Genomic DNA, 13,866 nt, shown 5'->3' with positions numbered 1-13,866 from the left:
CTCTCCCCCTCACTCCCCTCTCCTCTCATCCCCCTCACTCCCTCTCCCCTTCACACCCCGCCTCCCCCTCACTCCCTACTCACTACCCTCTCCACCCTCGCTCCCCTCTCCCACCCTGCACTCTCATCCCCCTCTCTCCCTCTCCCCCCTCAACCCCCTCTCTCCCTCACTCCCCTCTCCCCCCTCATTCCCCTCTCCTTTCCTCACTTCCCTCTCCCCCCTCACTTCCCTCTCCCCCCTCACTCCCCTTCCCCCCCCTTGTGGTGATTGTATATCTGTGTAGATGCAATACAACTGAGCAAGCACTAGAGGGAGCATGGGAGAGATAGAAATACATACGAACAGGAAGTCAGGACACACTTCACAGGAACGGGAGCTGGAGAACAAACTCACAAAAAAGCATCTACTTCAACTTTAAGACTACGAGCTTTATTAGGCCACAAGGAATAACACATGGTACCAGGCGTTACTTCAGAACGCTTACTATAAGATTACACAAGCTGCAGACACAGAAAGACCAAAATGGCAAGGAAAACTCCTACCGGACATTCGACGTGGGAAGATTTTGCTAATTCGATGATATTGATTGGAACCCCACCTCCGCTGAACACAATAGAATTATAGAATTTACAGTGCAGAAGGAGGCCATTCGGCCCATCGAATCTGCACTGGCTCTTGGAAAGAGCATCCTACCCAAGGTCAACAGCTCCCCCTATCCCAATAACCCCACCCAACACTAAGGGCAATTTTGGACACTAAGGGCAATTTAGCCTGGCCAATCCACCTAACCTGCACATCTTTGGACTGTGGGAGGAAACCGGAGCACCCGGAGGAAACCCACGCACACACGGGGAGGATGTGCAGACTCCTCACAGACAGCGACCCAAGCCGGGAATCGAACCTGGGACCCTGGGGCTGTGAAGCCATTGTGCTATCCACAATGCTACCGTGCTGCCGGTAATTTAAGTAACGAATGGAAAATATTTAAACAAATGTTCGATATATCATAACTAATGATTTAAAAGCAGCCTCAGAAAAAATGAAAATAGCACTGCTCATCGCAGAGCATGAAGCTAGAGAAATAGATAATTGCTATAAATACTTGAAAGGTGAAGACAGCACCAAATTAGAGTAATACTAAAATAATTTGAAGAGCACTGTATGGAATTTGAACAGCACTGTATGCTCAGAGACCAAACTGCACTGGGACTGAGTGATGCAAAACTCAAACAATCACTAATTGAACAGAAAGGGTTCAGTCTAGAAATCGCAAGTGAAAAGTCCAAATCGAAAGGAAAAAGTAACTTGAACTTTTTACAAAGAAAAAACGCTGAAATCCACTGTAAACGGGCGTCTGAGCACATTTTACAGTCTCCGGGGAACAAAAGACGAAAATCTGCATCTACGCATGCGCAGGAAACAGAAGCCGCGCATGCGAAGTTAAAATCAGCCGTTTTGTGTTCTGCGCATGCGCAAGCTGTGCGTGCGCAGTTAGAAAAAGTTTTGGTCGCGGATCGTTCTGCGCATGCGCAAGCCACGCATGCCCAGTTGAAAGGAAAGATCGCACCATTCGAAGATGGTTCGAAGTGGACAAAAAAACGCACTGTAAAGGAAGATCGATTTGCGCATGCGCAATCGATTCCTACGCATGACATCACGACCGTCATGATGTCAGAGGATCCGGACCACGCCCACTTAAAAGGGAAATGCCCGAAAATTGAAAACAAGGAACTTAAAGCTGTAAAACCCAACTTTCTTGCCTCAAAAGACAGAACAACGCCTGATATTACACCAGCAGTTGAAAATAACTCTCACAACACCCTGGAACAAGCAGTCTGCACCACCCAAAGTGAAGAGAACAAAAACAATTCCAAAACAAAAAAAGATGAAGAGAACGATACCAAATCCGAACCAAAAAAAGGTGATTTGTTTTTCGAATAATACTACTCAGACATGGCTGAGTTGGCTGAGTTATTCGGATATGCTGATCACAGCATCAGCAACACGGTCGCAAAGCTCAACACGACTCTACTCGTGGTAGATGAATCCAACACCATGGTGCCATGGCAGATTGTCGATACATTGGATGACAGCAATACCCAGATGAAGGCGACGCCACACAGAAAGCACAGAAAGACTCCACAGAGTGAGCAATGACAGGCTCCACAGAGAGAGCGATGAAAGACTCCACAGAGAGAGCGATGAAAGATTCCACAAAGAGAGTGACGCAAGCCTCCACAGCTCATTGAAAGACTGCAAAATGGAAGCAAGCAAACACTCCATAGCAAACACCATGCATGAACAAGACCATGAAGGTCAACCCGCCGTATCTGAGCAACCACAAGCAGACTATGAAAGTTTACCAAGCTCACATAATCAAGAAGATCATTGCTCGGCACAACATCGAGGGCCGAAGGGCCTGTTCTGTGCTGTACTGTTCTATGTAAGATGACAATGTAAATCTACCCATTGCATGCGAAAACAGTGACAATGTGATCACACTCGACATACAGAATGTGCAGGATCACAGCGAGACTGACAGATCTCAGCTCGTCTGCACAGAAGCACAGAGTAGGCCTACTCATGAGTCCAGAGAGACCATGTCAATTGAAATCTTGAAGATTTTGACTCCAGAAGAGGAGCACCAAGAGTCCAGAGAGACCACGTCAATAGGAATCGTGAAGATTTGTCTCCAGAAGAGAAGCACAAAGAAAGCAAAGAAGAGGAATCAAATCCACCACAAATTACTCCAGAAGAGGAGTACAAAGGAAGCAAAGAAGAGGAATCAAATCCACCACAAATGACTGATGTCACCAACATCAATGCAACATCAGATCATTCTCACCATTCTCTAGATGAAACGTACAATGTAACAGATACTCGCACAAGGACTCAAATTATCCACACGGGACACTCATTGAGAGCAACAAGAAAAACAAAAACCACAAGAAGCACAGCAGAAACAAGAACAACAACAGCAAGAACAAAAGCAACATGAAGCGCAATAAGAACAAAAATAGCAAAAAGCACTGAAGAAACAAGGACAACAGCAACAACAAAAACTACAAGAAGAACAACAAAAACAAGAAGCATAACAAAGACAACAACAAGTATGATAAGAACAACGACGAAAACAACAAAACAGAAGCAACAAGAACGACAACGAAAATAACAAAGACAGAAACGACAAAAACAGCAACAAGAACGACAACGAAAACAACAAAGACAGAAACGGCAACAAGAACGACAACGAAAACAACAAAGACAGAAACGATAGAAACAACAACAATGAAACAACGACCTGTACAAAATGGTGCAACTCTGCACATGAAGGACAATGCCACAGCACACTGCAAAACAATGACAAGACTACAAACATGCCATGGCATGACAATGAATCTCACAAATTCACATCTGCTCCAGAACAAGCAAGCACACCAGCTTTTAAGGCAGATGACATACTAAATCGATACCACAAGCACAGAAAAAAGTCCATGTCAGTCAACATTAGTGGTTCGACCATGCAAACACCTCGGGATGACGTATTGGTTACTTCAAAAAAACAAGAACACCGACAACATTCACAACGGAGTTGCAATATCAATATCACCACGTCAACAACGAAAAAGAAAAAAACTCAACGAACAAATTCATCAAGTTTGGACTCATAAATATTTTTATTAAGATTGGACTCATAAATATAAATTGGCTTTGTAAAATATCCAATATCATCATCACTTGTATAGATACACATATCATAAGAAATCTAACTGTTTTGTACAATTTTCTTTGAAAATGTACAGAAAATATGTAAAGAAAAAAGGGGGATGTGGTGATTGTATATCTGTGTAGATGCAATACAACTGAGCAAGCACTAGAGGGAGCATGGGAGAGATATAAATACACACGAACAGGAAGTCAGGACACACTTAACAGGAACGGGAGCTGGTAGCAAGACAGACTAGCAGCACAGATGCAACTTTAAGTTAGGCACTGAAGAGAGAACAAACTCACAATAAAGACTCTGCTTCACCTTTAAGACTACGAGCTTTATTAAGACACAAAGAACAACACACCCCTCACTCCCCCTCCCTCCCCGTCTCCGCCCATCACTACCCCACCCCCGCCCTCACTCCCCGTCTCCCCCCTCACTCCCCGTCTCCCCCCCCCTCACTCCCCGTCTCCCCCCCCCTCACTCTTCGTCTCCCCCCCTCCCCCCTCACTCCCCATCTCATCTAGGAACTGAGTTGAACTCTTACCTGGTTCAAAGTGTAACGGTGGCATGCTGTCAATGTGGTGAGGTGGCATCACAAACACAGGCTGGTTGGTGTAGTACAGTGCCATGAAGCGGGCAAGTGACTGCACCACAGACAGGGCAGCACCCACCCCAATATCCTGCAGCAGCAAAGAATCCAATCCCAGCCCCTCAGACCCTGTACACGGAGTCAAAGAACATTCAGAATTACAGACAAAACAGAGGGAAAAACTGCACATTGTGACACTCTGATATACCCCACACCCCTCACTGAAACACTGATATACCCCACACCCCTCACTGTAACACTCTGATATACCCCACACCCCTCACTGTAACACTCTGATATACCCCACACCTCTCACTGTAACACTGATATACCCCACACCCCTCACTGTAACACTCTGATATACCCCACACCCCTCACTGTAACACTGATTTACCCCACACCCCTCACTGTAACACTCTGATATACCCCACACCTCTCACTGTCACACTCTGACATACCCCACACCCCTCACTGTAACACTCTGATATACCCCTCACCATAACACTCTGATATACCCCACACCTCACACTGTAACGATCTGATATACCCCACACCTCTCACTGTAACACTCTGATATACCCCACAGCCCTCACTGTGACACTCTGATATACCCCACACCTCTCACTGTAACACTCTGATATACCCCACACCCCTCACTGAAACACTCTGATATACCCCGCACCCCTCACTGTGACACTCTGATATACCCCACACCCCTCACTGTAACACTCTGATATACCCCAAACCCCCCACTGTAACACTCTGATATACCCCACACCTCTCACTGTAACACTCTGATATACCCCAAACCCCCCACTGTAACACTCTGATATACCCCAAACCCCCCACTGTAACACTCTGATATACCCCACACCTCTCACTGTAACACTGATATACCCCACACCCCTCACTGACACTGATATACCCCACACCCCTCACTGACACTGATATACCCCACACCCCCTTCACTGACACTGATATACCCCACACCCCCTCACTGACACTGATATACCCCACACCCCTCACTGTAACACACTGGTATATCCCACCCCTCACTGTAACACTGATATATCCCACACCCCTCACTGTAACACTGATATATCCCACCCCTCACTGTAACACTGATATAACCCACACCCCTCACTGTAACACTCTGATATACCCCACACCCCTCACTGAAACACTGATATACCCCACACCCCTCACTGTAACACTGATATACCCCACACCCCTCACTGTAACACTGATATACCCCACACCCCTCACTGAAACACTCTGATATACCCCACACCCCTCACTGTAACACTCTGATATACCCCACACCCCTCACTGTAACACTCTGATATACCCCACACCCCCCACTGTAACACTCTGATATACCCCACACCTCTCACTGTAACACTGATATACCCCACACCCCTCACTGTAACACTGATATACCCCACACCCCTCACTGTAACACTGATATACCCCACACCCCTCACTGTAACACTGATATACCCCACACCCCCTCACTGTAACACTGTGATATACCCCACACCCCTCACTGTAACACTCTGATATACCCCACACCCCTCACTGAAACACTCTGATATACCCCACACCCCTCACTGTAACAATCTAATATACCCCACACCCCTCACTGTAACACTGATATACCCCACACCCCTCACTGTAACACTCTGAGATACCCCACACCCCTCACTGTAACACTGATATACCCCACACCCCTCACTGTAACACTGATATACCCCATATCCCTCACTGTAACACTCTGATATACCCCACACCCCTCACTGTAACACTGATATACCCCACACCCCTCACTGTAACACTCTGATATACCCCACACCCCTCACTGTAACACTCTGATATATCCCACACCCCTCACTGTAACACTGATATACCCCACACCCCTCCCTGTAACACCCTGATATACCCCACACCCGTCACTGTAACACTGATATACCCCATATCCCTCACTGTAACACTCTGATATACCCCACACCCCTCACTGTAACACTCTGATATACCCCACACCCCTCACTGTAACACCCTGATATACCCCACACCCCTCACTGTAACACTCTGATATACCCCACACCCCTCACTGAAACACTCTGATATACCCCACACCCCTCACTGTAACACTCTGATATACCCCACACCCCTCACTGTAACACTGATATACCCCACACCCCTCACTGTAACACTCTGATATACCCCACACCCCTCACTGTAACACTCTGATATACCCCACACCCCTCACTGTAACTCTCTGATATACCCCACACCCCTCACTGTAACACTGATATACCCCACACCCCTCACAGTAACACTGATATACCCCACACCCCTCACTGTAACACTCTGGTATACCCCACACCCCTCACTGTAACACCCTGATATACCCCACACCTCTCACTGTAACACTCTGATATAGCCCTCACTGTAACAATCTGATATACCGCATACCCCTCACTGGAATACTAATATATCCCACCCCTCACTTTAACACTCTGATATACCGCATACCCCACACTGTAACACTCTGATATACCGCATACCCCTCACTGTAACACTCTGATATACCCCACACCCCTCACTGTAACACCCTGATATATCCCACACCCCTCACTGTAACACTGATATACCCCACACCCCCTCACTGTAACACTGTGATATACCCCACACCCCTCACTGTAACACTCTGATATACCCCACACCCCTCACTGAAACACTCTGATATACCCCACACCCCTCACTGTAACAATCTAATATACCCCACACCCCTCACTGTAACACTCTGATATATCCCACACCCCTCACTGTAACACTGATATACCCCACACCCCTCCCTGTAACACCCTGATATACCCCACACCCGTCACTGTAACACTGATATACCCCATATCCCTCACTGTAACACTCTGATATACCCCACACCCCTCACTGTAACACTCTGATATACCCCACACCCCTCACTGTAACACCCTGATATACCCCACACCCCTCACTGTAACACTCTGATATACCCCACACCCCTCACTGAAACACTCTGATATACCCCACACCCCTCACTGTAACACTCTGATATACCCCACACCCCTCACTGTAACACTGATATACCCCACACCCCTCACTGTAACACTCTGATATACCCCACACCCCTCACTGTAACACTCTGATATACCCCACACCCCTCACTGTAACTCTCTGATATACCCCACACCCCTCACTGTAACACTGATATACCCCACACCCCTCACAGTAACACTGATATACCCCACACCCCTCACTGTAACACTCTGGTATACCCCACACCCCTCACTGTAACACCCTGATATACCCCACACCTCTCACTGTAACACTCTGATATAGCCCTCACTGTAACAATCTGATATACCGCATACCCCTCACTGGAATACTAATATATCCCACCCCTCACTTTAACACTCTGATATACCGCATACCCCACACTGTAACACTCTGATATACCGCATACCCCTCACTGTAACACTCTGATATACCCCACACCCCTCACTGTAACACCCTGATATATCCCACACCCCTCACTGTAACACTGATATACCCCACACCCCTCACTGTAACACTGATATACCCCACACCCCTCACTGTAACACTCTGATATACCCCAGACCCCTCACTGTAACACTGATATACCCCACACCCCTCACTGTAACACTGATACACCCCACACGCCTCACTATTACACTGATATATCCCACACCCCTCACTGTAACACTGATATACCCCACACCCCTCACTGTAACACTCTGATATACCCCAGACCCCTCACTGTAACACTGATATATCCCACACCCCTCACTGTAACACTGATATACCCCACACCCCTCACTATTACACTGATATATCCCACACCCCTCACTGTAACACTGATATACCCCACACCCCTCACTGTAACACTGATATACCCCACACCCCTCACTGTAACCCTCTGATATACCCCACACCCCTCACTGTAAAACTCTTTCTGCAAGGCGGCCTTCAGGACGCACGACAACGCAGAATTGGCGAGCAGAAACTTATAGCTAAGTTCCGCACACATGAGTGCGGCCTCAACCGGGGCCTGGGATTCATGTCGCATTCCATTCACCCCCCACCATCTGGCCTGGGCTTGCGAAATCCTACCAACTGTCCTGGCTTGAGACAATTCACATCCCTTTAACCTAGGGTTACCCCTCTCTCTGGCTCTGTATAGACTTGATTACCTGCAAATGCTCGCATTCTAAGCATTGTCTGGCATCTTTGACTTTGTGTATATATATGTTTCTGGAACATACCTCTTCATTCACCTGAGGAAGGAGCAGTGCTCCGAAAGCTAATGTTTGAAACAAACCTGTTGGACTTTAACCTCGTGTTGTAAGACTTCTTACTGTGCTCACCCCAGTCCAACGCCGGCATCTCCACATCATGTAACTCTGATATCACACACTCATCATTCATAGAACTACACACACGCTGGGATAATCTTTGGGGCATCCAGACATCTCACCTTCAGCAGTCTCGGGCCAACCTTCCTTCAGTATCTGACCCACAAGCTGCTCACAGAAGTCGAGTGCAGCACTGAGATTGTAACGGTATAGCTGAGTGTAAAGAATGGCCAGGCTGTATCGTGTTTGAAGGTAAATCATTCTCTTCCCATCTGTAATCCAACAGTGAAGCATGACTGGACAATGTTAGACCGAGTCCACTGGCCAGAATTCAACGCAACCATACAGATCACAGAGATAATGAAGTAAGATAGAAGAGAAAAGTGAGGGTGATGGGGGAAGGGGAGCAGACAGGTACAATATAAGATATGGAGGGGTCTGTGGGTGCGGAAATGCACATTGAGAATTCGATAAAGTCAGCATCATCTCGGTGAAGAATTGACAGAAAGTCTCTGCAGCAGCTGAACAGGATGTTCAGGTATATCATCTTACCTTGTCCCGTCTCCTCCTCAAGTGCTGCCCTCCAGATTTGCACAGATTCCAGGTACGAGCCCAGCAGGAAGCTCTCCTCACCTCCAAACAAGACACAACAGAACAGTGAAAAGACAGCCTATCTTCCCAATTCCAGCTGAATGCAAAGACACATGAATGAAGCGCCAGTTTGATATTTGCCAGAGGGTGGATTCAGTGTGCGACAGGAGTAACAGACAATCTGAGTGAGGTGTTTAAGGCTCTTCCCCAAAGGAAAGGTGAACCAATCGTCAGTGCTACACCAGCGCAGTCGGAAGCCATTCGGCCGATTGACTCCATGCTGACTCAATGTGGAGCAATCCCGACAGTTTGACTCACCACTCTATCCCCGGGAGTTTATTTCCCTCAAATTTCCATCCAATTTCCTTCTGAAATCATGGTTCGACTCTGCTTCCTCCCCCCTCGCAGGCAGTGAGGCTCCAGCTCTGTGTAAAAATGCTTATCATCTCACCTCACCTGCATCCCTTTCCCAAAACCTTCAATCTGTGTTGCTTTGTCCTGACACCGTCAACTTACGAGAACAGCGTTTGTAACTTGTCATAATCTCCCACAGCTCTGTCAAATCTCCCCTCAGTCTCCTTTACTCCCAAGGAGAACAACACCAACTTCTCCAGCCTGACCTGGGACCTGAAACCCCCTCCATCCCTGGAACTATTCTGGGAAATCTCCTCTGCACCCTCTCAAGGACCTTCAACATCTCTCCAAAACTTTCAGCATAGCTTCCCTGCTTTTGAACTGAATAGCTCCGTGGAGATTTGATTGAAGTGTTCATTAATCACTAGGATCTCCTAATTGATTTCTTAACCTCCTTCCTGTACTATCTGTACTCCACGAATGCCTCCGCTGATTTGTTCCCCTTGTACCTGCTAAAAGTCTCTCTTTTCCTTCTCATTGTTTCCTGAATGTCTCTGGTCATCCATTGTTCTCTGGGTTTCTATGACCTGAGAGTGAACATGTTTGGCCTGTACCCTCCCCATTTCCTTTTTGAACACCACCCCCCCTGCTGTTCTGTAGCTCTTCCCAGTCTACCTTGGCCAGATCCTGCCTTAATTTACTAAAATCCACTCTCCATCAATCTAAAACCATTTTTTGAAGCTTGTCTATACCTTTGGCCAGAAAAAGCTTAAATTGAACCATGTTGTGATCGCTATCACCAAAATGCTCCCCCGCCAACACATCAACCACCTGTCCGGCTTCATTCCCCAGAATTAGGTCCAGCCCTGCACCATCCCTTGTTGGATCCTCCACATATCGAGCTAAAACGCCACTCCATCTTAGCCCTTAACATGATGACTATCCCAATGAATGTTGGGAAAGTTGAAATCACCCACTATAATTACCCTATTGTTGTTTTTACACCTCTGTGAATTGCGCACATATTTGCTCTTCAATTTCCCGCTGATTATCTGGAGGTCTATGAGAAACACTCAGTAATGTCGCTGTCCCTTGTCTGTTCCTCAGGTCTACCCACAAAACTTAATTCGATGCTCCTTTCAAGCTTTCATCTCTCCTTACCACAATATGTGACTCCTTAACTAATATTGTAATGCCTCTTCCTCTTTTACCCCCTTCTGTCTCGCCTGAAGATTCTGTATCCCGGGATGTTGAGCTGCCAATCCTGCCCCTCCCTCAACCATGTCTCTGTGACGGTTACTATATCACAATTCCATGTGTTAATCCTTGCCCTTAACTCATCCGGTTTACCTGTAATACTCCTGGCATTAAAGTAAAGCCATCCAGCGTTATCTTACTTTATTTGCTTTTGTATAATGTTGTGTCCCTATTCTGCTAACCGTCTGCGTCCCCTCCCCCTGCCGAATTAGTTTAAACTCCTCCCAACAGCAGCAGCAAACCCGCCAGCAAGGATGTTAGTCTCGCTCTGGCTCAGGTGTCCATCGCACTTGTACAGGTCCCACCTTCCCCAGAAACGGTGTCAGTGATCCAGGAATCTAAAACCCTCCCTCCTGCACCAACTCTTAAACTGGCATTCATCTGTGTTATTCTCCAATTCCTGTACTCACTAACACGTGGCAGTGGGAGTATCCTAGACTACAACCCGAGAGGTCCGGCTCTAGTCTATTGTCTAACTCCCCGAATTCTTGATGCAAGACCTCATCCTTCTTTCTTCCTATGTCATTGGTACCACCATGCACCGTGACCTCTGCCTTATCACCCTTCCCCTTCAGGATGCCCTCCTTGTTCAGTGACATCCTGGATCCTGGCACCAAGGAGGCAACACACCGTCCTGGAGCCCTACTGATGGCCACAGTAACTATCTGTTCCCCTGAATATAGAATCCCGGATTATTATTGCTCTTCCTCTATTTCCCCCCTCCTGTGCAGGCTAGCTGCTTGTGATACCAGAAGCTTGGCTTTGTCCGCACTTCCTGGAGGGACCAGCCTCCAAAATGGAACACCGACTTGTGAATTCTGCCCTTCCTGTAATGTGGTGACCAGATCTGTGCACAAAATTTCTTGTTTTATCTGGAGGTGATGTCAGGGAAGGCAGTGCAATGTTCCTCCTGCAGAATGTTTGATGTGAGGGACGCCGTCAGTGTCCCTGCTGATTTCACCTGTGGGAAGTGCACCCAACTCCAGCTCCTCAGAAACCGTGTTAGGGAACTGGAGCTGGAGCTGGGTGAACTCTGGATCATTCGGGAGGCAGAGGTGCTTCAGGGATGTAGTTACTCCGAAGAATCAAGATAGATGGGTGACGGTGAGAGGGGCTGGGAGGAAGCAGTCAGTGCAGGGATCCTCTGTGGTCGTTCCCGTCAGTAACAAGTATACCATTTTGGATACTGTTGAGGGGGACGACCTACCAGGGGTAAGCCACGGTGAACGGATCTCCAGCACTGGGTCTGTCCCCATGGCTCAGAAGGGAAGGAGGGAGAGGAGAGCAATAGTTATTGGGGACTCGATAGTTAGAGGGACAGATAGACGGTTCTGTGGCAGCGAAAGAGACTCACGGATGGTATGTTGCCTCCCGGGTGCCAGGGTCCATGACGTCTCGGACCGTGTTTTCAGAATCCTTAAGGGGGAGGGGGTACAGTCACAAGTCGTGGTACACATCAGTACCAACGACATAGGTAAGAGAAGGGACGGGGGTTTAAAACAGGAATTTAGGGAGCTAGGGCGGAAGCTGAGAGCCAGGACAAACCATGTTGTCATCTCTGGTTTGTTGCCGGTGCCACGTGCTAGCGAGGTGGGGAACAGGGAGAGAGTGCAGATAAACACGTGGCTGCAGGGATGGTGTAGGAGGGAGGGTTTCAGGTACGTGGATAATTGGAGCACATTCTGGGGAAGGTGGGACCTGTACAAACAGGACAGTTTGCACCTGAAACAGAGGGGCACCAATATCCTGGGAGGGAAATTTGCTACGGCTCTTCGGGAGGGGGTTTAAACTAATTTATCAGGGGGCTGGGAAAACGAGCTGTAGCCCAGAAGCCAGTGTTGAGAGTAGTGAGGTACTGAGGAGGGTATCAAGGTTGCAGGCGTGTACTGGCAGACAGGTGGGTTGAAGTGTGTCTACTTCAATGCAAGGAGCATCCGGAATAAGGTTGGTGAACTTGGAGCGTGGATTGGTACTTGGGACTACGATGTTGTGGCCATTACGGAGACATGGTTAGAACAGGGACAGAAATAGTTGTTGGAAGTTCCGGGGTATAGATGTTTCAGTAAGAATAGGGAAGGTGGTAAAATAGGTGGAGGAGTTGCATTGTTAATCCAGGATAGTTTAACGGCTGCAGAAAGGCAGTTCGAAGGGGATCTGCGTACTGAGGTAATATGGGCCGAAGTTAGAAATAGGAAGGGAGCGGTCACATTGTTAGGAGTTTTCTATAGGCCCTCAAATAGTAATAGAGATGTGGAGGAAGAAATTGCAAAACAGATTATGGATAGGTGTGGAGGTCTCAGGGTAGTTGTCATGGGTGACTTCAACTTTCCAAATATTGATTGGAACCTCTATAGGTCGAACAGTTCGGATGGGGCAGTTTTTGTCCAGTGTGTGCAGGAGGGTTTCCTGACACAATATGCGGATAGGCCGACAAGAGGAAATGAAATGAAATGAAAATCGCTTATTGTCACGAGTAGGTTTCAATGAGGGGGGGGGGGCACATTGGATTTGGTACTGGGTAATGAAACAGGCCAAGTGTTAGATTTGTTTGTGGGAGAGCACTTTGGAGATAGTGACCACAATTTGGTGTCTTTCACTATTGCAATGGAGAGGGATCGGGCTATACGGCAGGGCAAGGTTTATAATTGGGGGAGGGGTAATTATGATGCGATTAGGCAAGAATTAGGGAGCATAAAATGGGAACAGAAACTGTCAGGGAAAGGCACAAATGAAAAGTGGAGCTTGTTCAAGGAACAAATACTGCGTGTCCTTGATAGGTATGTCCCTGTCAGGCAGGGAGGAAATGGCCGTGTGAGGGAACCATGGTTCACAAAAGAGGTTGAATGTCTTGTCAAGAGGAAAAAGGAAGAGTATGTAAGGATGAGAAAACAAGGTTCAGTTGGGTCGCTTGAGGGTTACAAGATAGCAAGGAATGAGCTAAAAAA

The 13,866-nt window shown here is 47.5% G+C and overlaps 1 protein-coding gene across 1 annotated transcript in view; it reads right to left on the bottom strand.

Moving 5' to 3' along the window:
* The window catches only part of cplane1 (ciliogenesis and planar polarity effector 1), a 288,296-nt gene that overhangs the window by 196,663 nt on the left and 77,767 nt on the right, over nt 1–13,866 (bottom strand). The window contains exons 13-15 of the mRNA XM_038803925.1: nt 9,272–9,352; nt 8,842–8,991; nt 4,260–4,433 (exon numbers count right to left, since the gene is read on the bottom strand). Of these exons, the coding sequence (XP_038659853.1) occupies nt 4,260–4,433; nt 8,842–8,991; nt 9,272–9,352 (405 nt within the window). The remainder of the gene's footprint in view (nt 1–4,259; nt 4,434–8,841; nt 8,992–9,271; nt 9,353–13,866) is intronic.

The sequence above is a fragment of the Scyliorhinus canicula genome, chromosome 8 (genome assembly GCF_902713615.1).
Source record: "Scyliorhinus canicula chromosome 8, sScyCan1.1, whole genome shotgun sequence".
NCBI classification, from domain to species: domain Eukaryota; kingdom Metazoa; phylum Chordata; class Chondrichthyes; order Carcharhiniformes; family Scyliorhinidae; genus Scyliorhinus; species Scyliorhinus canicula.
Note: the sequence above shows the minus strand (reverse complement) of the source record. Positions and strands in the feature narration are given on the sequence as shown.